Source organism: Zalophus californianus, chromosome 10 (genome assembly GCF_009762305.2).
Source record: "Zalophus californianus isolate mZalCal1 chromosome 10, mZalCal1.pri.v2, whole genome shotgun sequence".
Taxonomy (NCBI): domain Eukaryota; kingdom Metazoa; phylum Chordata; class Mammalia; order Carnivora; family Otariidae; genus Zalophus; species Zalophus californianus.
Window position 1 is genome coordinate 99,623,154 of NC_045604.1, and position 26,303 is coordinate 99,649,456.

Here is a 26,303-nt window from a genome sequence, read left to right on the forward strand (position 1 = left end):
ATAGTGGAACAAAAAAAGGTGAGAGAGCTAGAGAAACCATGGAAATTCCAACTGAGGAGGTCTAAGACTGTCTCACAGAGGAGGGAGGACTTGGCCTTGGGGGATGGATGGCATTCCAAGGGAGTGGGGTCTGGACTGAGAATCGAGTGGGCACCAAGAATGATAAGTGATGAGTCTCAGCCAGTGTCCTTGATTGAAGCTGGATCAGGTTGGCCCTTTCCCTTTGGGGGATGTGCATTTTCTGCCTGGAGAGGTGAGGAGGCCTTTGTCCCCCATACCCTCTTTGAGAATTTCAGGCATAGGGCCAACTATGTATTCCTCCCGGCTTTTCCATTTCTGTGCTTAAATGCAAAACAAAGGAACAAAAGCCTTGACATGCCTGAGTTGTTCTGGTGAGAAAGCAGTCTACATTCACCATCTCGACCATCTCCTTGAATCATTGGAAACCCCACAAGCCCTGAGTTATCATTGCCATTTTACAGATGAAGACATCTGAGGCTCAGAGATGTTACATATTTGCTCAATTTCAGTCTTGGATCAGCTCAATTTTGACAAGTCCTTTGATACATCATTTATTAGCAACCTGCCTTACAGTTGGACAGTCTTTGAGAGCCTTCAGTTGGACAAAGATGGCAAGAGATGCTTTTTTCTCAGGTCTTCATAAAAATAATTCGCACGGGGCATCTCCAGTGTTTTCACATTGGTGAGGATGGTCGTGAGAGCCTATATTTCTATATGTTACAAAACACTTGTCTACGCACTGTTTGGTTTGATCCTTATTGCTATCCCTGTCTTCTGGGTAAGTCAGAGATTATCATCCACATTGTATAGGTGAGGAACCTGGAGCAAAATGAGGAACCAGAGAGTATTATTTTGCAAATGTGTGCCATCAACCCTAGAGGCATTGCTCCTAAGTCTGGATTTTCAGATCCTGGGGTACTTCAAGTTCCCCAGCTCTCCATCCCAGTCCCAATTGTACTGTTGGGTCCTGAGACCACTCCAGTGCTTCGGCTGCTCTGGGCTCTAGGCCTCCAAATCTCTGGGAAGCACTTTCTGAGCAAGCTCAGTTCTCTCCTGCAGGCTGCTATGTCCATCTTCTTTAGAGTGAATGTGTTGGTTTTTGCGTTCTCTGCTGGGTGGAAGGTGGGAAAGAGGACCTTTTGTCCCCGACTCCCTGGGTAAGGAACTCAGCTGTTCTCAGACACCAGGATGTTACCACTTCAGGATGCTGCCCACGGCCCAGGAGAAGAACCTCAGTGGTTGGTCAGCACCCATACTGCTGTCCCCCCTCACCCCACCCTTTCTTTCCTCCTCTGCCTGCTCTGTGTTTGACCCCTCTCTTTGATGCTTAAAAAATATCCATGTATTTCAACCATATCCTCTGCTTGGCCACAGGTGATTCACGGTCTTTCCTTCCCGGGACTGAGAATGCTTGACCAGCTACATCTGCATCCCTAGTACCGACTCAGGATGCTCTCTCTTAGATGGCCGTCCTAGGCAACTTTAATGAGCACAAGCCTCTGGGCTCCTGAAGTCCACCTCTAATCTTGGCTCAGCTGTCATAGCCCATGTTAAGAAAATAACCTTCCTTAGCATTGATTTCCAGGGAAGTTCACTATGGCGACAACCTTGAGATCTGCTAGGCTGGGGGGGGGGGGTTGAGGGGGGGAGGGACGGGGCCAGGAGGAAAGATGCCATTGCCCTACTGCTTTAATTCGTCCCCAGAATTGGTGCAACTTGGGTTGTGTCTTTTTAGCCACTAGGTACGTGTTGGTGCAGATGTGCAGGGACAATGAGGCCCCCTATTGGGGGAGGGGGGTTGGGAGGATGGGTCTGGAAATGTCTGCGTTCCTGGAAATCTCAGGCATGGTCTCCTATTATCTTGGCCTCAGGGCCCTGCTCCTCCTCTTGGTCAGACTGGTGTGTCTCATCTCTACTTTTTTTTTTAAATAGCTGCTTGACATCTGCCAGGCTGTGTCCCTATTCCTAGACCTTTGGTTTCAAAGCCTTGTGTGATTATTTTGAGAGGAAGAAGTGAACAGGGAGATAGAAACTGTCACGAACCTAATTGGCTCACCTCTCTTCAAAAGGCAGGGCTGTTGAGGTGGCTCATTTCTTGTCTCATTTTAAAGGAAGGAGGTACAAGTGTTGGTTACAGTTCATCTTTGTTCGATCTCTTGCTCTGAGGAGATTGAACCTATCAGAGGGTGAGATTTAGGCCTATAATGGAGATTTAAGGTTATAAAGAGGAGGAAACAGGCTTTCTTGAAAGTTTGCCTGCGGAGGCCCTAATCTCTCTCTGATTTTGTCTTAAACAACACACAGAGGTGATCATGTACCCATGTCCTGTTGCCACCATGCTCTGTAGGTCGAGTATATAGTCTTCAGTAAGACCTGGAGGCATTCTGTAAACTTTAATCTTAGAGATAACAGTGTAGGAAATTATTTGCCCCTTACCACCTTGTTATCTTGGCCCCTCTCTTCAGCTGTCCCGTGCTGTCATCGGAACCAGAGACCGCCGTTCCTGGCGTGCCCCCTCACAGGCTTGTGATGAGGACCTGATGGACAGTGTGTGTTGAAACCACTTGCAACTCGTGTGGTACGGAAGGGACAGGAGTGACTCTGCCACTGTCAGCCTCCCCTCTTGTAAGAGAGAGAAGCCAGCCCCTGACTTCTGCAACTAGCCCCTGGGCAGTGGGTCCCGTTGACTCCTCAGCTCACACATTGTCCCCAGAGGGCGATGGACCCTCCAGTCTTCTGAATAAGGCCCTGCTAGAGGAGCTTCCAGAAGCTAGGCCGCAGAATCCGAAGGGTTGCCGTAGGGCTTTGCCTAGAGGCCAGCCTCCAGGCGGGGCCTGGCCGACTTCCCACCTCACCCCTCACCTCTCCCTTTTCCAGGTGGACGGCTGTCAGCAGCAGCTCAGGGGATGAGGTAGCCCTGGGGGAGTGAACACATCTGGTCTCTGCGTCAGCTTGTAATGGGAAGTAGTCCCTAGTTCATCTGCACGTATTTGTGCAACCTCCACTTTATAGGTGCTGGCTCGCCCCCAGCTCAGCACCCCAAGCCTTGGTCCCAAGGAATTCTTGGCTCAGCTCCTGGGGCCAGTCTGAGCCGAAACTGCTGAGTCTGTGAGAATCCCGTGTGCCGATTGTTTTTACAAGGTGATGTCCCGAAACCCAACACTGAAAAACCCAACTCAGAGCTGCCAGATCCATAGTTAAGGCCCTAATGGAATCGTTGGACACCGGATTCCCAGATCCAGAAGATAATCCCCACCCCAAACCCACTGCGCACCCCCCCCAGTCGGACGTGCTGTTTCTCGGGTTGCACAGACAGAGCTTCCGTTCTGCCAAATTCTTGGGTTCGCACTCTCCTGCCAAGGTCAGCAGGAACTCAGTTAATCTGCTGGGTGAGTCCTAGCTGAGAAACAGCCAAAACTGGGGAGAAGTAACTCATTTCACAAAACTCCGTACCTCGCATTCAAGAGGGAACCGGATCAAGCCACATTTCCGACGTCAGTCTCCAACAGGCACCTATTTTGGCGTGGCTGGTCTCTCTGCTTTCAAGCTGCTGCAAGAGGGAAAGTTGCAACTGTAGGAAAAAGGCAAAGTGCATTGGAAACACTTGAGAGCCTGGAGTGAGAGCGAGCTTTGCCTCAAATTGCCAGGCGCTTTGGTTCGACAGAGCACGCCGTCTGCTGTCCTAGGCCGAGACTGGTTCTGAGAAGCCTTTGCTGGGCACATTCCACAAAGCCTCAGGTTTCACAGGAAGGGGCCCTGGCTTGTCGGAACCTTCTGGAACATCTGAGCAACCAATCTGTCTTCTGCTCAGCTACTCAAGCCTTTTTTTCTCTCTGCCCTCCTCACGCCCACCCCCCAGCTTCTCACTTCATCCAGAGCATGCACTGAAATCCACTTTATAATGTCTACTTGTTCAGTCCTGGAGCAAAGAGGCCAAGATCTTAGATTAAACCCCGTTGCACTCAGGCAGCTTGCAGAGGGGAAGAAAAGAAAAAGAAATCCCAATAGCCAGAGGTTGCCCTCTGACCACAGCTTGTAGAACTCAAGGTCCCCGAGGTTCCCTTGACCATGGTCTTTTGTGATTCGGTGAAGCCCCTTCCTGTGTGTGAAAGACAGAGTGTCACCATTGTCTCCTGATCTTCATCCTCACTTTGCCAGGGCGGTATCCTGAAAAATCCCATTTTTTTCTTCTTTCTTTTTTTTAAAAGATTTTATTTATTCATTAGAGAGAGAGAGGGAGAGCGAGCACAAGCAGGGGGAGCAGAGGGAGAGGGAGAAGCAGACTCTGTCAAGCAGGGAGCCAGATGCGGGGCTTGATCCCAGGACCCTGGGATCATGACCTGAGCTGAAGGCAGACACTTAACTGACTGAGCCACCCAGGCGCCCCGAAAAATCCATTTTTTTCTAGTGTAAGAATGCAAGAGAGTCTACTTTGGCTAACGGCAGGGAGAATAATGTATACAGAGAGGCCCTTCTGATTTAGTGAGTCATTCGTACCTCAATACATCACCCTCTTATCCTAGGCAGAATTTTAATCAGAGGTGAATCTTATTCACGGGCAAAGTTATCCCGTTTTTCATCCGTGCACCCACCTGCTGAGAAATGCTTAGGATTTTCTCTCTGCCCAGCTCCTGGGGTTCTTCTAATCAGAGACAGAGAGCTGAGGGGTTTGCGACCATTACTTTTATTGATATTAATATATCACAATGTTCTGGAAATGTCAGGTTCTTCTGCCTCTTGGGTACTAAGCTGACAAAAATGAAGGAACCCAGCCCATCTCAAAAAACTAAAGGAGGTAGTACTTGATAAATAGCAATCAGATGAGTAACAAGCCTGATCACCAAGCCCCGAATTCCACCCTGGTTGTTGAGGTGAAGTCCCCGAGGTGGATGGCATGTCCTCAGATAGATGCCAGGATCTCTGTGCATTTGAAATGTAAAATATAAGCAATCCGTGATTTCCTCCTAGGCTAATGCGATTCCTAGTGAATGTGTAGAGTTGACAGGTTATTTATCAAAGTGTGGGGCCTGGCTTTGGTTTCAATCAGGGACCAAAATGCAGGGTTTGTGCCTGTTTCAGCAATCCCAAAATGACACAGTCATGGGCCACTGGAGCCAGAAAGGACTTTGAAGATAAACTTGTCCCAGACCTTCATTTTACAGACGAGTTTCTGGGTTTGCTCAAGTTCACACAGCAAAACAAGTGACAGAGCTGAGCCTGGAACCTGATTTTCGTGGCTTCAAGCCAGGGGCTCTTCCCCGTCTCCCCCTGCAAGTGTGTTCCTGGAGATAAATCTTATAACACCTGGCAAATCACATCAGCTGGGCATTTTGTTTTCTGTTTGGGAAAACTTGGGGTGCGAGTAACAAAAAACAAGTCTTATGAAGCAGAAAAAGAGTATATTGGGAGAGTATTAGTAACCCTCAACATTCATAGGAATGCTAAAGAAGCAGGCTGAACAAAAAGGGGCAGACACTAAGTTGTACTATCAGGAGGACTAGATTTCAGGAAATAATTAGCAGGGGGAGTCTGCTAGAATGAATGGGTCCTTTTTTCTGCTTTCTCATAACTCCACTCAAGAGAGACTTTGATCTCCAGCTAGTTCACTGATATTGCAGGCTAAATAAATGTTGTTCGGGGTTGTCCAGCTCAAGCATTCAGTGGATTAGAGATCCTGGAGAGAGGGTCTGGTTGGCCCAGCTTGGATTACCTGACCTGCTTCCAGAAAGGAAACATTTAAGAGCTGGTATGTGGCTCTGCCTGTTCTCCCCTCACCATGTCCAAGCCTTGGGATTCATATCAACATGGCGGCATCAGAAGCTAATGGAACCTCTGTCACCTGGGTCTCTGAGGGATGGTCATCAACAGAGTCTTCAGGGGTTGTTACAACAGCATATCCTAGACTCTCAAAACCAGTGCACCCACTTATAAAATGCCCTCCAGAGTGTTGATATAAAGGACACGCAGAGATGTGAAACATACCACCACATAACTCGGTGAGAAATCTGGCTTGCAACTTAAAGCACCATCACTATGACAAAAACCTGGGGGTAGCCTCTCAGTTTACTCCAATCCTGTTCAGATGAGCATCTGCCTAATTCCACCCCATCAGTCTGACCCAGATTTACAGGATGATTCTTGGCTAGAAAGCCAATGTGTCTAGGACGTCAGGCACAAAACACCTCCTTTAGCAGCCAGCTTGTTTTTTTTTGTTTTGTTTTGTTTTGTTTTACCAGCGAGCGTTTGTATAAAGGAGGAATCAATGGTGGGTTTGTGTAAGAGACATCTGCCTATTCCTACACACATGATTTTATCTCAAGGAAGTTCTCTCTGACCAGAAAAGCTGGTTTGATGCAATGGGAAACTGAAAATGAAATATCCTAGAGAAGTCAGAAGATTATGTATGCAGAAATGAAACACGGAGGAGCATAAAAATACACAACTGGAAGTTGCTGGATTCCCTGAAGAAGAAAGATAAAGCTTTAACGTATAGTTATAGATAAATGAATTAATTGGATTAATGAACAATGAACTATTGGATTGACTGAATCAATGAATAATGAATTATTGAATTAATGAATTAGAACTAATTGGTTCATCAGGGGCTCTCCCAGTTACTACATATACTTTATATACTTCGTTAAAACCTCCTGATTTCCCTTCAGTCAGAAGACTCAGTTCATTCTCTGGGAGGTGGGCTGGGGGCAGATACCCAGGACTTGACATTGTCGGCTCAGGCAGGCTGGGTTGACTATGGGACGAGCCCCTGGCTCGTTCCCTTTCAGAATGCGGAATGAGAAGGCCATTTCTCTGCTGGCCTTTCCCCATTTCTTGAGGATGTGGTGAAGATATCAGGTCAGGCACAGGGGAGAGGGTTTTGAATAAAATGCAGCCAACTTATGCATCATTATATTTATTTTTCAGTGCATTTTCCAGGGTTCTTGAAACATGTCTGCTTTTCCCCTAAAACTGAGAACTTCGAAAATTAAGCAAAGTGATTTTTGTTTTCCATTCCGGGCCAAACTTCCCAGGTCACCTTTAGGTTTGGTCTTTCTCCAGGATCCTCAGAAACCTTTTGATGTTAACTTTTTGATTTATGTTCTGTCTCCCATTTGGCACTGGGAGTAGCTATTCTTGACCAAACTCTATGCTGTGTGGATTGGGTCTAAATTGGAAGAGAGATAACTCCAAAGTGAAACAATGTGATTTTTAAAGAAATTAGATGATGTAAGTCTAGGAGAAGGGTACAGGTTTGCAACACCGAAGCTCAAATTTGTGGGAGACTGGAGCCCAAAATGGGTAGCTTTGGGTGGAGGTTGGGATGGGCGCAAAAAGGGCTGGTAGGTGGGAGAGAGAAAACAGGATTTAATCTGACTCGACTGCAGGTGGGACATGAGAAGCCAAGAGAAGCCATGTGTCTGAAGGATGAAGAACCAAGACAAAGTGATTAGGACAATACTTCGAAGCCTAGACCCAAGACCCACAATAATCTAGTATAGGAAACATTTCCGGTTCAAAGGAGCAGGGTTTTCGCGGCACACGCATGCACACAGGCCTTTTGTGAGTCTTTTATCTCCAGGACTGGATATCATCAAGATCCAACACTGTGAGTCCAAACTGGCAACCTGACGAATCATCTTAATCTTATAGACCGCTAGAGGAAACAGCAGGTGCACGGCACACGTTACCTATATGAGCTCTAACAGGGAAATGGACTTGTTTTCACCTGCTAGGGAGATCTGCATCTGAGAAGTCACAGATCGAGGGCTGAACGTTATGCCCGGCAGATAGTAAGTGCCTACCGTAGATTAGCCAGTACTGTTATTCTAAAGCCATTCAGCGCTCAGCAAGAGACCTGGCAAAGTAGGTATGATCACTAACCCCGAGGAAACTGAGGCCTCGAAGTGAGGCAGTTTGCCCCAGAGTCACACCGTAGAACTGAATTTGGAGTCCAGGTCTTTTCCTGAGTCCCAACCCTGTTCTTATTCACCACATCATTGTTGCCATGGAGGCCCCGCGTGGTGTTCTTTCTGGTTTATGCATGGAGAGTCACTGACCTTTGCAAGCGAGCAAACAGAATGCTGCCATTCACATTGCCCCCCGATTGGTCATTTGGGTTTGCCACACAGGAATGCCTGATAATGGCTTCACAGGGAGGAAGATGCCTTGTTCTGTCCACCCTTGCTACGAGACACATCAAGCCTTCGTTGTTGTTGTTGTTGTTGTTTTAACCTCATTTCTGTTTAAAAATAAATTGATTTAGCAATTTGCACAGTGCCTCCCTGGACCATACTTCATGAAGTAGAAATGTTCAATTACCCTAAGCGGAAAAGGCCAGATGAAGCATCGCATACAAACCACACCCACGCCTCGGCTCCCTCTCCATAGGCAGCCGGGCCTGGCCGGAGGTGAAAGCACTCTGTGAAAGGCAGGGCCACACCAGCCGGGGCAGCACGGGGCGGGCCCTCCACCTCCGTCCCCGGACCCACGCCAGGACCCCTCCCCATCCCAGATGCACAACGGCCAGCCATGGAGCAGAGCTGCAGGGCTCAACACACACACACAGCCATTGCTTTCTGCAGAAAGGGACACTGTTACCTGTTTGCCACCTGAGCGACCCAGCCATCAGCTGGGCTGTGGCCAGTCTTGCCTCCCTGCTTTCTGGTTTACCCTGCACCCTAACGCTGTCTTGACACCTGCCTATTTCCTACGTCATGCATGCTCATGAAAACTTGCATTATTTTGTCTGTTTGCCCGTGCGTGTGTGTTTATCTTGTTTCCAAGGATGCCCCACTGGCTCCTTGGTGCTAGATGCACCTGTCTCGTCACTATCGTGCTCCCAGCATTTACACGGTGCGCCATCTATATAACTCCTGCTCTCTGTTATTTGTCAAGTCAACAAATCAATCTTCCATTCTGCTTTAACATGTCATCATCGGGTGCTGTCCTCCCGGCTCTGGACCAAGATTTCTGCTCTTTTCTTTTTTCATCGTGCTAAGAACACTTAACTTGAGATCTACACCCTTAACAAGTTTTTAACTATAGCAGTGTTTTTGACGTCGGGTACAGCGCTGGGCAGCGGATCTCTAGAGCTTACTCGTCTTGCTTAACTTGAGTCTTTCTGCCCATTGAGCTTCACCTAACCTTCACCTGTGCTTGCTATCCTGGGCTTGGGAACTCCAGCGACACTCCTGGATTCCTCCCTGAATTCTGAATCCCTTAAACAGCTCCCCACACGTTCCAAGTCTCTGGATCAGTGTCTGAGCTCTCCCCCTCACTGCATCCTGGCTCCTGGCCCCGGAAATACATCGTCTACATCTGAACGGCACTTTCCAAATCCTGGAAAGCAGAAAGTTTTGCTTAGACTCCACAGCGTAAAGTGTTTATGTTAACAATCCACAGAAGATGCCAGAGAGTTTGCACCAAGGACGCGCCCACCCCCCCCCCCCCCCCGCAGCAGTGGCAGAGAGTGTCCCCCTCACAGCATCATACAGTAGATATTTTTTTTAAAGTTCTGCCCATCTGTAAATTCGTTAAAAGTTTCTCATTTAAATTTGCCATTTTTAAAAGATAACCACAGATCTTTGCATTTTCTTTTCTGTGACCTTAACTGTGTTACTTATTGATCTTGAAAACTCCGGTACTCGGGACGTTAAATGTTTGTCTGCCACAGTCACGGGAAATATTTTGTGAGTTTCCTTTTGTATTTTAGTTTTGTTTCTCTTGTTTTTGACATGGTAAAATTTTAAAGATTTAAAGTTGACAAGTCTAGAAATGTTTTCTTTTGTTGTGTTGCGTTTCTGATTTTCAAAAAGCCTTTTCCCCTCTAGTGCTTAAAGAGTTAACCTTTCCTTCTCCTTTTTATGGTTTATAGTTTGATTTGGTAAGAAACCTGAAATTCTGCAATCCTTCTAGGGCTTAGCTTCATTTACATGATGAGGATTTCACTTGATTTTTTTCCCCTGGAGAACCAAATATCCCAATGTGTCTTTCTGTGTCTAGACAGATTCTATGCCATGGATACATATGTTGATTATTTCACCATTACCATATCGTGTCAGTTATTCCGAACCATATTATACACTTTAATATCTGGAGATACTGTCCTCCCAACATTATTCTTCCATGTTTATTTTGCACATGAACTTTTGAATGCTCTTTCTAATTCCAAAATAAATATCATTGGGGTGCTTATTACATTACTTTAAGAACTGACACCTTTAAGATATAGGCTCTTGCCATTCAGAAACATGGAATGGTTCTTTAAATATTTGTTTCCCCTTTACAAATTTCAGTAGAGATTTTTCACTGTTTTCCATCAAAGTCCCATACGTTTCTTGTTAGCATTATTCCTTGACATTTTATGAAAAGTGGGGGAAGGGGGGAGGGGTGGCCTTGGAGGAAGAGCGAGAGAGGAAACGTGTGTGTGTGTGTGTGTGTGTGTGTGTGTGTGTGTGTGTGTGTGTTAGTGGAATTTTTTTTTTCCCTTATGTTTTAGTATTGGCTACAGATAAGCCATTGGGTTTTGCTGATTTTTACTGATCTGATTGAATTGGAGTCTCTTAATTTTATGGATATATATGATTAGACAGAGTTCAGTAATTATAATTTGGTCTCCTCATTTCTGATAGTTATGCCCCTTATTTCTAGAATAAGATTCTAGGCAGATAGCCTCTTCCCCATCCCCATCGTGCCGCCATATTCCATCATCTTCTTGCTTCTGATGTTGCTGAGACAACTGCTTTCTGAACATGATTTCTTTGAGGGTAATTTGTCAGCTGTCAGTCTATCTGTTGCTTCTTTGAGGATAATCTCATTTTTTTCTCTGGTTGCTTTGGAGAGTTTGCTTTGTCTTTGCATTTTGCAGTTTTACTATTGACAAGTTTAGTTGTGGATTTCTTTTCACGTGTCTGCCTTGGACTTTGCTGCACTTCTTCAAACCACGGATCGCGTATCTCAGCCTTTAAATGCTCAAGTATTGCCTGTGACCCATTCTCTCCTCTCCTTCTGGAACTCTGGAATTAGCCTTCTGTCAGATCTTCTCACTGTATGTGTCATAGACCCTCCTGCCTCTACCTGCTTATTCCGGAGTATGTCTTCTTAATGTATTTCAGTTCATCTATCCTTTCATCGGCTGGGTCTAATCTGCTCTTACTGAGCTCTGAGTTCTTCATTTTGGGTTATTCTGTTTTTTCAGTTCTACTCTTTTTTTTTTTAATTTTCGGCGTCTATATTATTTTTTTATAGTTTCCAATTCATTGCCAAAATTGTCACGTGTGGTTTACTTCACCACGAGCATTGTAAACCCCATTGTTTTACAGTCTGTGTCTCTAACCTCAGTCTTGAAGTCCCTGCCGGTCTGTTTCTGTTCTCGATTGTTCCTGCTGGTTCTGGCTCACCGAGTGTTCTCTCTCCACATGCCACATGATTTTCTATTGTTTGCTGGACACTGGATTCAAATACTACATACAGTGTTGAGCCCTGGAATGATATTATCTTTCTCTGGCCCCTCTTTCTTTTTCCAGAGCAGGGTCTTCTTGCATCCTGTTGATATTGAACAAATGCTCAAATTCCATCTCTCTGTTTTCTTTAGGAAATAAATTTCAAAGGTATAAACTTAGTCTGAATACTCACAGTTATGTTCCCTTTACCTCGTGTTAGAGTCATCTTCCACAGGTTCAATGTAAGATTTTTCTTTCCCAGCTTTTTGCCCTTGTACAGGAAGAAATGTATGCAGAGCAGGTGCTTACCAATGGACAGCTCATGTGGCAAATCCCTGGTTCTGCTCCTTGGACCTTTGGGCGCTGGGACATCATCCTGATATATCCACGTCTGAAGGATGCATTTAATTCCAGAGCTGCTTGCAAATTTCCAGGGTTTTATTTATGTTTTGTTTTGTTTTAGCAAATCTTCATCTACTAAGGCTCTGTAGGACGGGAGATGGACGGGGTCTACTCACAGCCTTATTTACTGGTTCCCTGAAGCATGGGAAAGGTACAAGACAGGAACCCAGCCCCAGAGCGTTCCGTTCTCCTCTCATGCACACGTGCTCTGCTAATGAAAATTCTTCTCTCAGGAAGCTGGCCAGTCTTCCTCTGCTTGGAAACAGAGTGTTATGTGGACAGAGGAAGAGGCTAAGGTGGGAGTAAAGGAGGGGAGGAGCTAACAGCTCCCTGTACCCACCTGCAGCCCAAAACAAAGTTGTTTGCCCAGCTGTTCTGTTGGTTCAGTCTGTGGCTCTCAGGGTTTGAGGGCCGTGCTGAGGGTTTTCCAAAGCCTTTTGCCTCCTTCCTTTCATGCTTTAAAAGAGGAGGCTTAATGGACCTACACGATGCATCCTGTTATGTTTGTTAATCTAGCACCATGGGCCTTCAGTTGTGAATTCCTTCAAGATTCTGGTCTAATTTCAGTTTATTGGGTTTTTTGTTTTTTGGGGGGGTTCTTTCACAAGTATGTTAGTGAGAATTTGGGAACTGTTGCATCAGGACTGGTAAGCTGATTCCATTTTAACCAGCTCAGCAATTTTTTTGGAAACCTAATCTTTTATTAAACATTAGGAAGTGCTGAGCTTGCAAGAGAGAAACAAATTCTCTGGGGACATGCAGAATTAATAAAGAGAGATGATAGTTGGTGACAAATCGGCCCTCAATTGCCAAGTTTATAGAGTCACAGATTTTCCAATATCCATATTGTCTATGAAGTTCGGTGTCCTGCAAGGAAATAGGACATTACCAATCAAGTCACGTCCTTTCTCGCATCTGGGCAATGACTCCAAGTGAATGGATGGTTAAGAAAAAATCTAAGCATATATTATTGAAATTGAAAGACATGGTATGTGTTATTTTTATAATAATTGGTGCCCTTTGTAGAATTCAATTGACTTCTGAGACATAGCAGGCATTGTATAGGCATTCTCCTCCTATTTCAGATAGCTTACAGAGATCATTATTTTCAGGAAATAAACATTTTAAGATATTTCTCAGGCCAGCGTGGCACCAAGCTTATTAAAAATTGAAATTTGTAACATCCATCCAGAAGTTTAGAATCTCCGTTAACAATGTTGCGGAAACCATTCCCACATAGCTTTGTCCTTGGCTGGGATGGTTGTGGAATCATAGTCTGTCTGGACCCAACCCTGGCCTCAGTGGGTGAGCCTCTGGAAGGTCTAATCCTTCTTTTCAGCTGTCCTATTAAGGTAATTTTGTTCCCCTTCATACAGTTGTGTTATTCGACCACAGCTCTTAAGAGGCGGTTCTGTGGCCACATGGCATGAGCGTAATATTTATATCAGAATTCAGTCCCCGTGAGAGAAAATCGGATTTTCACCGCAGCGTGGGGAAAACCCACCATGCCAAATTTAATGCGTATGAAGTGCTCCCGCAAAGCCCAGAAACAAAACAAGTCATAAGTCGAAAGAATAAAAAATCAGGATCATCGTAATTACCTAACATTCTTCCGAAAGTTCTAGTCAATTCCAAGAAATAAAAACGAGGGGAACAATTAAAATGAGATAAAATTGTCAAGAGAATCACTAGAAGTAACACTAGAATTAAAATGAGAACCAGCAAGGTAGCCAAGTGCAGTGTAAATATTACAAAGCCAAGTCTTACATAGCAAAGCCAGTCAGAAATAGGGGAAAAGATTTCATTCCTAAGAACAACAGTAATATAAAGCCCACAGGAATAACCCGAATGAGAAACATACAGACTTACACCAAACTACTAAGAACTAAAAGGAAAGATGATTGCATGAAGAAGCCTAACATGCCCTCAGAAAGCAGAATAAATGGGGTAAAGACATGGGTTTGCTTTTTTGGGTTAATGCATGCATTAATGCAGTCTGATCATCACACTGTCTCTGGAAACAGCTTAGCACAGTACTCAAGAGCGGGGACTCTCTAGCAAAACCGCTCACACTGGATGCCCACCTCTGCCACAGCCGGGTGGCCAGGCCAACTTCTTGGCCTCTCTGTGCCTCAGTTTCCCCATCAAGAAAATGGGAAGATAGTAATAGCTATTACGTAAGGTTATTAGGAGGAATGAAAGTGTTAATATTTGTAAAGTGCCTTTCTGACACATAATACATGTTTGTTAAATTTAATTGACTAAAGCAGACTAGAGACTTGTGCAGAGACTACATCTTTCTGACCCTGGTGTCCAGAGATCCCTACTTGGTGCCTGACACAGAGAGGCTCAATCAATCAGTGTTCCCCGAAAGGCACACAAACTGGTCTACATTGGGTTCTTTCATTGCTATTTAATTTTTGCTGACTTGATAGACGCTGTATTTTGCTTCGATGTCTATTTCTTTGATTATTAGTAAAGTGGATAGATTTTTTTCCCCCAAAGTATCATTAGCCACCAGTTTTTCTGCTGTCACTCATTTCGGTCCCTGGTTTTTTGCCTTTTCCTCATTTAACTATTGAGGCCCTAGGGTTTATCTCATAAAATAAAGACCCAACATCCTCTGTCATAAGTGTTGCAGATACTTTTCCTGGCTTGTTGTTTGTTTGGCATTTAATTTCATCTAGGCTGGTCTTTGACGGCAGAGGGTTGACATGGAGAGACTTAGAAGTGCAGACCTTTGAAAAACACTGACTTCCATTTCCTTTTATTCTTTATATGGTCTGAGTTTTAAAACTATTAATTCTCCAATCCATCTGTACTTCTTTTGGTGTGTAAGGTGAGGATTACAATGACCTTTTTGTCCCCAAATACCTAGCTTTTAGGAAACTTAAAATGATAATGGGGTATGATGTGTCAAGGTGAATCTCCACTTGAAGGACTCTGACACTGTCTCTCCAAAAAGCCAACACGCTCCATTTAATAATTTCCTTTTTTTTTTTTTTTGGTCCAGGTAATTACTTTGGAATACTACTTTTGCAGTCCACATTTTCCCCCATAAACATTTTAACCCAGTGGTTTTCAGCCAGGGATATTTTGCACATGCACACACACACAACCCCCACCCAAAGGACATTTGGTAATGTCTGGAGACAATTTTTGATGGTCACAGCTCAGGAGCGGTGGGAGAAGTGCTCTTGGCACTTAGTGAGCAGAGGCCAGGGATGCTGCCAAACATCCTCCAAAGTCCAGGACAGTTCTCCCCCCACTACAGAGAATTATCTGACCCAAAATGTCAATAATGTCGAGGCTGAGAAATGCTGCTTTAACCCGAAGACTGCAATCTAGCTAAAATAAGATGTTTCTGGGAAATCTGAGGCTATGTTTGCAATGTCAAAAAGAAAATAACCATGACAGGAGCCCTTAGGGTTCCCTCTGAGCCTCTTTTGTTCTTCTCATTCCAGATTTGACCCTTTGTGGGAAGGGAAGGGCAGGTTTGAGGAAAGGCTCAGGAAATACTATTGGGCCAGAGGTCATCTTTGAAGGATTTGTGAATGTTTCCCCTGCAAATCAGGTTTGCGCTACCTCCCAGGGTGCTGCCCAAGCTAGACATTATGAAGTCGATAAAATCTCGCAGGATTTATCAAGCTTGAAAAAATTGGCCTCGTATATTCTGTCAAGTTTTCCCAGGATTTAAAATCCCACACCTACTGAGAGTGTGTCCTGGTACCTGATATCCTAACCAGATTCCCAGGTCCTATGGGTGGATTTCCCCTTACTGACTTAAAGCATCTCCAAAGCATAGCCTACATTCTTATTTATACAGGGGTTTATTTCTGGACAAACCTATTACTCTGCAGATTTTGCTGATTTAAATATGGCAGCTTTATAAATATGTTTTAATACCCAGTTGAACAAGTCTTAATTATTCCTTCCAGCATCACTCAACCAAATTTTTTCTTCTTCTTCATATTCTCAAGTTCTTATTTTCCCAGATGGAATTAGAATACATCTGTCATTTCATTAAAAGTTTCACTGGAATTTTGTTTGAGAACGTGTAAACGAACAGAGGAGGGTGTCGTCTCAGAAATTGAGGGTGGGAGGGTAAGTTGGATGAGCCTTCTGGAAAGCAACTGGGCAGCACATATTAGGTAAGGGTCTTTAAAATATTCATGGTGTCCTCGACCAGTAATTCCACTTCTAGGAGACCAGAGCCACAGGAAAAAAGTACACAGCTGTTTGCTTTAGCCCCATTTTTAATAAAATAAAAATAGAAGCAACTGAAGAGTAGAAGAACATTTCTCTGTGATGGTATCTCCAATCAGTGGAGTATTAAGCAGCCATTAAAATTATGTTCACAGTAAGATTTATTGAAATACTCGAGGAAGGCATTTAGAATAGAAATTTGCATTAAGGGCTGGAAGCAAAGTTGCACATTTGGTGTTAACAATGTTAAAACGTGCAGGTGCATAGAAAGATGTTGGAAAGAAATATGCCAAGTGCTTTTAGTAGATAAGTCTGGGTAAAATATTATGGGTGGTTAGTTTTCTTCTTGATAATTTTCCCTATTTTATACAATAAGCATGTGTTGCTATCTCAATACAAAGTTTTTAACAAAATATTGATGGAATCAAGGAGAAGCACAGCATGCGGTCAGAGGGCGTCAGCAGCCTAAGCCCCGTGGAAAGGAGGAAAGGAAAATGAGTCTGGTCAGGGAGCTAGAGCAGGTGCTGGACCCAGGCGTCACTGGCAGAAAAGACCCACAATGCACAGTGACTGCCCTGGCTCACAGCGGATGTGCCCACCTTGGATTCTGTTCCTAAAAGTTCTGTTCTCATTCTCACTCTCTCCCCTTGTCCATGGGGAAGGGAGGAGAAGTCACTTCCGATTCCCTCTAAGTCAGGCAGGCACTGTTGTATCTTTCCCAGAGTGTAGACCCTAAAGTGATCCGGTTCTTTCCCAGGCAGCAGGGGTCCCTGGCTCGGTGGTGCCTCCTTTGCCTTTGTCCCCTGCCTACACCTCCCCTGCCCTGGCCATTGTGACTCCAAGCTTCTGCTGCCATTCTCAATCCCCCAACCAGATTACTTCCTCCCTCCTTCTCAGCAGGAGCCTCCCTCCTACTTCAAGAACAACAGGGAGGCATCAGAGGTGAACATCCGCGACTCCCTTTGTCTGTTTTGTCAAACTCTGTGTCATCACTGTGCCCACTTCTGCCCCAGGCACTCCCCCCCCCCACCCCGGGAGGCCCTGGATCCTACCCCCCTCTCCTCCTTCCCCGCCAGGGCTCTGCCACATCTGTTCACCTCTCTCTGTGCCACTCCCCTGCAACTTCTTATCTCCAGGCTCCCGACTCTTGGCCCATAAACTCGACAATGACTTCCTTCTCTTCCAACCAGTCACCGTATGGCTTCCGTCTCCTCCACTTTGAAGGCATCTCGGCCTCCATCCTATGACTAGCATCCTAACTGGGAAACTCAAGGATTACCTTCAGCCCTTCTCTTTCTTGACCTCTGGCTATATTTGACACAGATACTCCCTGTCTTTTTTTTTTTTTGAAACTCCTTCCTCCTTTTTAAAAAACATAACAGCTTCATAGGGTTATAATTCACATACCATACAATGGATCCATTCCATGTGCTAGTCATTGGCTTGGCTTTTTTTTTTTTCCTTAGTCTCCTCTTCTTCTCCCAGTGTCCACCCTCCTCAGCCCTCTTCATATTCTTCTTTTTTTCAACCTATTTTATTTAAATTCAATTCATTTAACATAGAGTATATCATTAGTTTCAGAGGTAGAGTGCAGTGATTCACCCGTTGCCTATAACACCCAGTGCTCATTACATCAGGTGCCCTCCTTACTGCCCAGCACCCAGTGACCCCATCCCCCCCCTCACCTCCCCTCGTATTATATTATTCTCATATTTGAGGAGGTCTTCTTACTGAAGCCCAGAATCGTAACCTGGCAATTCCATGACTCTCGTGACTCTGCCTCTAACCCCCCACCTCAATCCTCTGCTGCAGGCTTCTCGTCGCACCTTCCAAATGCACATATCCACCCCGTTGTCCTACAGACATTTCAAATTCTGTGGGTCCCAAATTAAACGTGTCTTGCCCTTCAAGCCCACTCAGCAATTCTGCCACCAGACATATTCTTCCTCTGGTGCGACACATTCCGCATGCACACATCAGCAGCAGCGTCTGTCACTCGAGGGAAGCCTCATTATTCTGTGTTCCTCCCTCACCCTCCATCTCGGACCTGTCACCAAGCTCTGATGAGCCTAAATTCCTCTTGTCTTGTCTGCATCCCCCCATCTCTATCTGCACTGCTGCCATCTTAGATCACACATTTTCACCTCTTGCTTTGACTCTTGCAGAGACACCCCCCCCCAAATCTGTCTAGTCTCCCTTCCTCCAGATTTGCTACCAGGGCTCCTTCCCAAGAGCCATCAGCGGGGTGTACCTAAAGCACTTCGCATAACAGATCAAGCCCAAACACACGAGTAGAATGGCAAGGTCCAGTAGGAGCAGCACCTGGTCTGTCTTGGCAGCCTCACCCCTCTCTCCTCCTCCACACCCATCTCTCCCCACCCATCCCACATGGCCGATGTTCTCCCTACGTGCCGTCCTATGTAACCTTCACATATACTCTGTTAAGGGTGCCCGGGTGGCTCAGTTGATTAAGCGTCTGCCTTCTGCTCAGGTCATGATCCTGGGGTCCTGGGATCGAGTCCCGTGTCTGGCTCCCCACCCAGCGGGGAACTTGCTTCTCCCTCTCCCTCTGCCTGCCACTCCCCCTGCTTGTGCTCTCTCTCTTTCTCTGTCAAATAAATAAATAAAATCTTTAAAAAAAATAATTTCCCCTTAGCAGGATCTCTCTCATCCTCTAAGATGTAGGTTGAGGTAGATACTCTCCACTAAGTTCCCACGGCGCCTTGTACCCTAATCCTATTTTGACATTTCCACATTTTTGTGATCTTGTTACGTGGTCCTGTGCCCCAGCAGAACGTGAATTCTTCAAGAACAAGTACCCCTGGGCTACTTCTCAGTCCTCTGGGACCCTCAGTATCTGATACTACACCCGTGAGAAGAATGCAGGCAATAACGGTCTGCTGATTAATTGCATGGATGGATGAATGAACGAGTGAATGAATGATTGAGCAAATGAACCTTTTCAACACAAGGACATGACTTGCTCAGGGGAAACAGGAGTGGCTGAAATGTCGGACATTGAAAGGAAAAGCCGGCTCTGTCAAATCCCTTTTGGGGCACTTGAGGCCAGCATACTCTACTTTGGCGGCCATGACTTTGAGTTGTCATGTGGACCCAGCTGATTTAATAATGAAGCTTTCAAAGGGGACGCCTGCCTCAGGGGGCGAGGACTTTGTAGGTCACCGTGAGATGATGAATCACTGCCTTCAAGCAGAGAAAACTTGCTACTGTCTTTGAGATATGTGTTAGAATTGTGTTGGGTTATTTGTTAGGACTCGGAACCCACCCTGAATGTTTGAGCTAGCTATTTCTCTGGACCCTCGGATTGACTTCTTTGTGCCATTCACATTCTAAAATTGTGGCTATGTTTGCTAGAATGAAATCAAATCGACTCATTCTACTGGCAGCCAGGATGGTTCTGAGCCTGTTACTATGGAAATGAATTTTTTACTTCTGTGGTTCCTTCCTGATTTTCAGGCTGTTACAGCAACATTTGCAATGCTCCTGTGAATTTCTCCCCAAAGAGAGAAAAGGGATGAAAATAGAATCATAGGCATAGAGAGCCAGGGATTTGTAATAGTCAAAAACATTGGGCAAATCTCTTTGCTCCAGGTCAGTGCATCCTGTTTATTTGTTTTGTTTATGGTTTACGTGCTAAGCTCAGCACTTTCCTGAGCTAGCTGACTCTGCTCTGACACAACTCACTTTCTAAGACAAGGGCAATGTTATTTTTTTCAAAGTCCCACCATACACTCCAGCACCAAGGGACTGATCCGGCCCAAGTTGGGAGCATGTGGACTTCATGGCCCCAGTGCTCACCTTCCCCAGGCCCAGGGTCTATGTCTGTGTCCAGTTTTTTTTGTTTTGTTTTTTTTTAATTCCGGTGGGTTTTGTGGCATTCTGAGGCATAGGAGGGTAATGCTTCAGCCTCGTCCAGTGCCCTGACGGAGGGAAAGGAAGCAGGGAGTCCCACCTTTAGAGATGTAGAAAATGCTTACATATCCTCTTGTTCATCATACTCCTAAGAAGACATAGGAGGAAGGGAAAAAGAGAGATTTACAATTTAGGGACTTAAGATGCTCCTGAGTTCTGAAACATTGGAAGGTAGCTTCTCATTCCTGCTGCCATTCTATAATGTTGGATAAACAGGGGTTCATTCATTTATTCCTATAGCATCAGTTACTTCTGAGTACATATTTTGTGCCAAATACTCTTCTAGATACAACAGTGAACAAAGTGTATGTACGTGTGTGTGTGTGTGTGTGTGTGTGTGTGTGTACATGTACCACGATTCTCATAGAACTTAGTCTGGTGGGAGAAAGAGAAATTGATCAAATAAATATATAATAGATCTTTGATGAGTGCTATGAAGAGTGAGTCAGATGAGGGAATAAAATATGGAGGGGGTCCTATTCCAAACTGGATGGGAAAAGAAGATCTCTCTGAGAGATTAGTAGCAATCCAGAACAAGTTTAATATATCAAGATGGGCAAGATGGCCAATATGACTGAGGCCAAAGTGTTGGGATGGGGATTAGGAGACACAGTTGGAGTTAAGCGGACATTAGGTTGAATACTGGCCCATCAAAAAGGTCCGTGTCCTCATCTCTGGAACCTGCTGCTGTGTTACCTTACACGGTAAAAGGGGCTTTGTGGCTGTCATTAAGTTAAGACCTTTAGATGGGAGATTATCCTGGATTTTCCTGGTGGGCCCAGTGTCATGACAAGGGTCCTTATAAGAAGGAAGCAGGAGAGTTAGATAGAGACAACACAGAAGGAAGTAGAGGTCCGAAGCAGATGCTGGGCTCTTGTCTTTGAAGTTGGAGGAAGGGGCCATGGGCCAAGGGTTGCAGGAAGCCTGGAGAAGCGGGAAAAGGCAAGGAAACCAATTCTGCCCTTTGTCCTCCAGAAAGAACACAGCCCTCCTGACACCCTGATCTTAGATTTCTAACCTCCAAAGTCCTAAGAGAATAAATTTGTGTTATTCAAGCACTGAGTATGTGGGCAATTTGTTACAACAGCAACAGGAAACTAAATCAGGGGTCAGATTATGTAGGACCTAGTATTCTTATAGGTAAGGATATTGACCTTTAATCTGAATGTGAATCAAAACCACAGAATGTTCTAAACAAAGGAGCGCCATGACCCAACCTGTGTGTTTACAGAGTCATTGTGGCTCATGAGTGGAAGACAGACTCCAAGAGGGAGAAGCTGAAGTCTGGGGACCAGGGAGAGAGAAGTGGTGTTGGGGTCGTGGGGGAGGGGGTGAGAAGGAGCCAGATCGGGGATGTTTTAAAGACAGAGACAGCAGGACACGCTGATGAACTGGATTGGAGGGGGTGCAAGGAGGAGAAGTAGGGAGAATCATTCCTAGTAAATGGCTAGAGCAGCTGGTGGGGTAGAATTGCCAATACTGCAATGCAGAAGACTGGGAGGGAAAGAGCTTGGAGGTGTTTTATTGTTGATTATTTAATTAAAAGTGTTTTTTGTTATTTTTAGAGGATGTGAGAGCTTAAGAATTGTCTGGGATTTAATTTTGAGATGGTCATTAGATGTCCAAATGAGAAGTTTAGTAATCAGCTTTACGTACAAGTCTAGAACTCAGATGTAAAATAATAGAATATCTATATAATATCTGTATTATATAATATCTATATAATATCTGCCTCTGGTTCCTGGCACAGAACTCCTAAAACCCTTGTCATTTTCCTAAGTGATGAGAGAACTTGGAGCATCTTTTGTTTTAATATTTAGTCTTTGACCCAGCTTCCTGACCCAGAGCTCCTAAATCCCTTGGAATTTTCTCGGTGGTAGGAACATCTTCTGTTCTATTGAGCAACTCTTGGTGGGGTTCTGGATGGCGGCTGGTCACTAGAAAGGCCAACCCATGCGTAGAAGCTTGAAACTTTCAGCCCCAGTGCCATCCTCCTCTGGGGAAGGGAGTGGGGCTGGAAATTGAGTTAATGATTGATCATGGTCATCGATCAGTTAATGATTGATGAAGCCTTTATAAAAATCCCAAAAGTATAGGGTTCGGAGAACTTCCAGTTTGGTGAATGCATTCACATGCCATGGGGACAGAGATGTCTATGTTCAGGACCCTTCCAGACTTCACCCTGCATGTCTCTTCATCTGGAGGTTCTCCATATACTTTATCATATCTTTATTATATAATAACCTGGTAAACATAAGTAAGTGTTTCCCTGAGTTCTGTGAGCTGTTCCAGCAGATAATTATATGCAACATGGGAGTGCTCAGGGGGCCCTCCAGTTTGTGGCCAAGTTGGATAAAAGTTGTGGGTAACCTAGGGATCTACTACTTGGCATCCGAAGTTGGGGACAGTCTCATGGAGTTGAACTGTGGGGTCTGCCCTAACTCTGGTTAATGTCAGAATTGAATTGGATTATAGGACAACCAGCTGGTGTTGGAGAGAATCACTTGGTGTGAGAGAAAACCCACACACCTGGGGTCAGAGTGCTGTGAGTGTAGTAGTAGGGGTGAGTAAAGGAGAAACACGGGAGGAGTGGGTCTTTCCAACTCATCAGGGTTGGACCAGAGAAATAAATGCAAGAGTCCTTAACAGAGAGCCACATGGGCAGGAAAGGGAAGGAAGAAAAGGGGTGGAAAGGAGCGTGCGCCGGAGGGGGGCTGACCGTTGGGCTACTCCTGAATTTAGAGGCCAGCCGGAACCATGTGGCCACAGAAAGGGAGAACGAAGTGCACTCGTCAGTAATGATGAAGCAATTATATCCCTTCAGAGCCAGAATAGAAGCTGGTAGAGGAAATAGAAATCAGCCCTAGCAGAGTGCCATAGAATGTGGAATTAGCACAGCACCCTGTGAATATTTTTCCCAGCCTTACCTTTGGTTGATGAGCTCAATTTGAGGATCAAATTAATCAGCCTTGAGCAACTGTTGGAAAATGTGAAAATCTCTCACCTCTGCTTGGTGTGGCTTTCACTTACCATCTGCATTCAGAGCAGAGATGGGTATAGCCCAAATATGGTGTCTTCCCAAGGGGCTCTTAATTCCCTTCACCTTCAAATCTAATCAGGTTCTAAGCCTCTCTCACGGGAGTGGCAAGAAATTAGATCTCAGCCATGTTTCAGGAGTGCCTTCTAATCTCTAGAAGCTTGAGAACCCGAGTGGTACCTGAAGCCCTTCTGTAAAGTCACCATAATCACCTTCCTCCCCGTGGCTGTGGGATGATGTTTGGGAGCTTCCTCTCTGCATCTCTTGGACTCCAGTGTCCTTTGCATTTGGCTGTCACTCTCTAAGCTTGAGAAAAGACAGGCCAGCCCTACAGCCATCCTATAATCACCCCATCTGGGACAGTAGCTACAAGAGGGGCCACATCTTTACAACCCGTGGAGACCCCACAACTCCTGCCTTTCTCAGCCTCTGGAAGAGAAGCTTGTACCCAGGGGAGACCATTTCTGCCTTTCCACTGCTAGCAAGAATTTCTCTCCCTTCCCCTACAAGGGCCTTCTCCTCTCCCACAGTCTTCACAGGGCAACGTGGGCGGGGTTATCTTCTGGCTGCCAGACCACTCCCATTTTTGGTGCCGAAACTCTACAGCCATTAACGGCCCCCAAGATATGGTGTCCCCGACTCAGAGCACAGAGAAAATATTCTTCTGATGGGGAGAGAAAAATGCATCTCACCTTTTTCTGCAGCAGTTCATTTCAAGATTTTATGATTTTATAGAACTCTTAAACTGAACAAATGCACTCTTGAAATAAGGCAACTCTGTTTCTGTCTCCCAGTGTCCCTGGACTTTATTCTTCCATCATCATGGGGGAAACATGGTCGGATTTTTCTGGTCACTCTTAGTAAAAATGTTCTGTGCTATGGTTACTTTAAGTCGAATAACAGTCTCATTTCGGTCGTTAACGTGTCTGACCAGAACTGTAAATTGGATTTAAAGGTACCAGTTCTCCCAGCGCCCTGCCCCGGGTTTGGGCTGGGGGGCGGGGGTGGGGCGTGGGGAGTCGGAAGTTAGGAAAGGAGCTCTGTAGACGTGTCCTTCTCCCACCTGGTTCACCCTCTGCTCTTCCTCCAGCTCCACAGCTGTGGTTTCAAAGCCAGCAAGGACTGGGGCTGGGGTACAGTGAAGAAGAGGGGGTCATTCCTAGCAGCTCTCCAGACTTGGCATCTGCTTAAAGCCTCCTCTTTCTCATGTGGGCATTTTCATGTTTTCCAGAACAACCACTGCCTTCCATCGCTCATGACCTCTCCCCTCCAGTTCCCTTGGCAAGGCAAATCCCTCCCCATCCTAGCGGCCGCTTCCTTCTGCCCCAGCCCCTGGGGACTTGGGTGCTACCTCTACCTTCTCTGCACTGAGGTCCCTCGTCCCCTCTCGGTGGCTGTCTCGGAAAATCTCCCTGTTTCTCTTTTCCTCTCACACAGCACTTCTGATACCAGATGTGTGGGTTTTCCACACCAGCCATTTCTGTTACTGACTGCCTGGGCATGGCACCAGATCTCACAGGATAAGGGTTCAGCCCCACACAACTGCCTCCTCCCCCCCATTCAGATGCCAGTCGTAAGCTCGGGTTGTCGGTCACCTGTATTTCTGAGCAGCTATAAGTTGGGATTCCCATGACCTTCTCCTCGGGTTCTATAATTTGCTAGCAGGGTTCACAGGATCCCGGAAAACGGTTTACTGACTATTGCCAATTTATTAGGAAGGATACTTTAAAGGATACAAATAAACAGCCAGATGAAGAGATACCTCGGGTGAGGTCCAGAAAGGTCCCAAGTGCAGGAGTATCTGTTATCATGGAGCTTGGATATGCCACCCTCCCAGCACAGAGATGTGTTCACCAACCTGGAAGTTCCCCAAACCCCATACATTGGGGATTTTTAGGGGGGGCTTCATCATGTAGGCATGATAGATCATGATCTCAATTTCCAACCTCTCTTCCCTTCCTGGAGGATGTGGGGCTGAAAGCTCCAAGCTCCTAATCATGGCTTGGTTGTTTGTTATTAACATTTTCTTCATCGCTTTCTCTTTTTTTCAGCTTTATTGAGATATATTTGACAAATAAAGTTATAATGTATTTAAAGTGCATTAACATGATGATTTGATATATGTATATGTATACATGGTGAAGGATTCTCACCAGGTGTCAATTAACACATCCATTGCCTCATATTTTTGTACCTGTGTGTGTATATGTGTGTGTGTTTGTGTGAACACTTAAGGTTTACCCTTTAGAAAATTTCAGTTATATAATACAGTGTTGTCAACTATAGTCACTTTGATATATATTTGATCCTCCAACCTTACCCTTATAACTGAAAGTTGTACCCTCTTATCAGATTCTCCCTATTTCTTCCACCGCGCATCCCCTGCCCCTGGCAACCACCATCCGGCTCTCTGTTTCTATGAATTTGACTTTTTTGTTGTTTTAGATTCCACATCGTTGCAAATGGCAAGATTTCATTCCTTTTGATGGCTGCATAATATTCCATTGTATATGTGTGTGTGTGTGTGTGTGTGTGTGTGTGTGTGTGTGTGTGTGTGTGTGTGTATACACCACATCTTCTTTATCCATTCATCTGTCGATGGACATCTTGGCTCTTTCCACAGTTTGGCTATTATGGACATTGCTGCTATAAACATCTGGGTGCACGTACCCCTTCAGATCCCTACATTTGTATCTTTGGGGTAAATACCCAGTAGTGTAATTGCTGGATCGTAGGGTAGCTCTATTTTCCACTTTTTGAGGAAGCTCCGTACTGTTTTCCAGAGTGGCTGCACCAGCTTGCATTCCCACCAACAGTGTAGGAGGGTTCCCCTTTCTCCACATCCCTGCCAACATCTGTTGTTTCCTCACTTGTTAATTTTAGCCATTCTGACTGGTGTGAGGTGGTATCTCATTGAGGTTTTGATTTGGATTTCCCTGATGCCAGGCGATGTGGAGCACTTTTTCATGTGTCTGTTGGCCATTTGGATGTCTTCTTTGGAAAAATGTCTGTTCATGTCTTCTGCCCATTTCTTGGTTGGATCATTTGTTCTTTGGGTGTTGAGTTTAAGAAGTTCTTTATAGATTTTGGATACTAGCCATTTATCTAATATGTCATTTGCAAATATCTTCTCCCATTCTGTCAGTTGTCTTTTGGTTTTGTTGACTGTTTCTTTTGCTGTGCAAAAGCTTTTTATCTTGATGAAGTCCCAATAGTTCATTTTTGCCCTTGCTTCCCTTGCCTTTGGCGATGTTTCTAGGAAG

The 26,303-nt window shown here is 45.2% G+C and overlaps 1 protein-coding gene across 7 annotated transcripts in view; it reads left to right on the forward strand.

The window, feature by feature from the left end:
* The window catches only part of CALN1 (calneuron 1), a 539,785-nt gene that overhangs the window by 427,051 nt on the left and 86,431 nt on the right, over positions 1–26,303 (forward strand). The window contains exon 6 of one of the 7 annotated variants that reach the window (XM_035722374.1): positions 2,487–2,612. The exons of the other annotated variants lie outside the window; for them this stretch is intronic. Coding sequence (XP_035578267.1) covers positions 2,487–2,579 — 93 coding nt within the window. The 3' untranslated portion in view covers positions 2,580–2,612. Of the gene's footprint in view, positions 1–2,486; positions 2,613–26,303 lie in introns of those variants that run through there. 7 annotated transcript variants of the gene reach the window in all.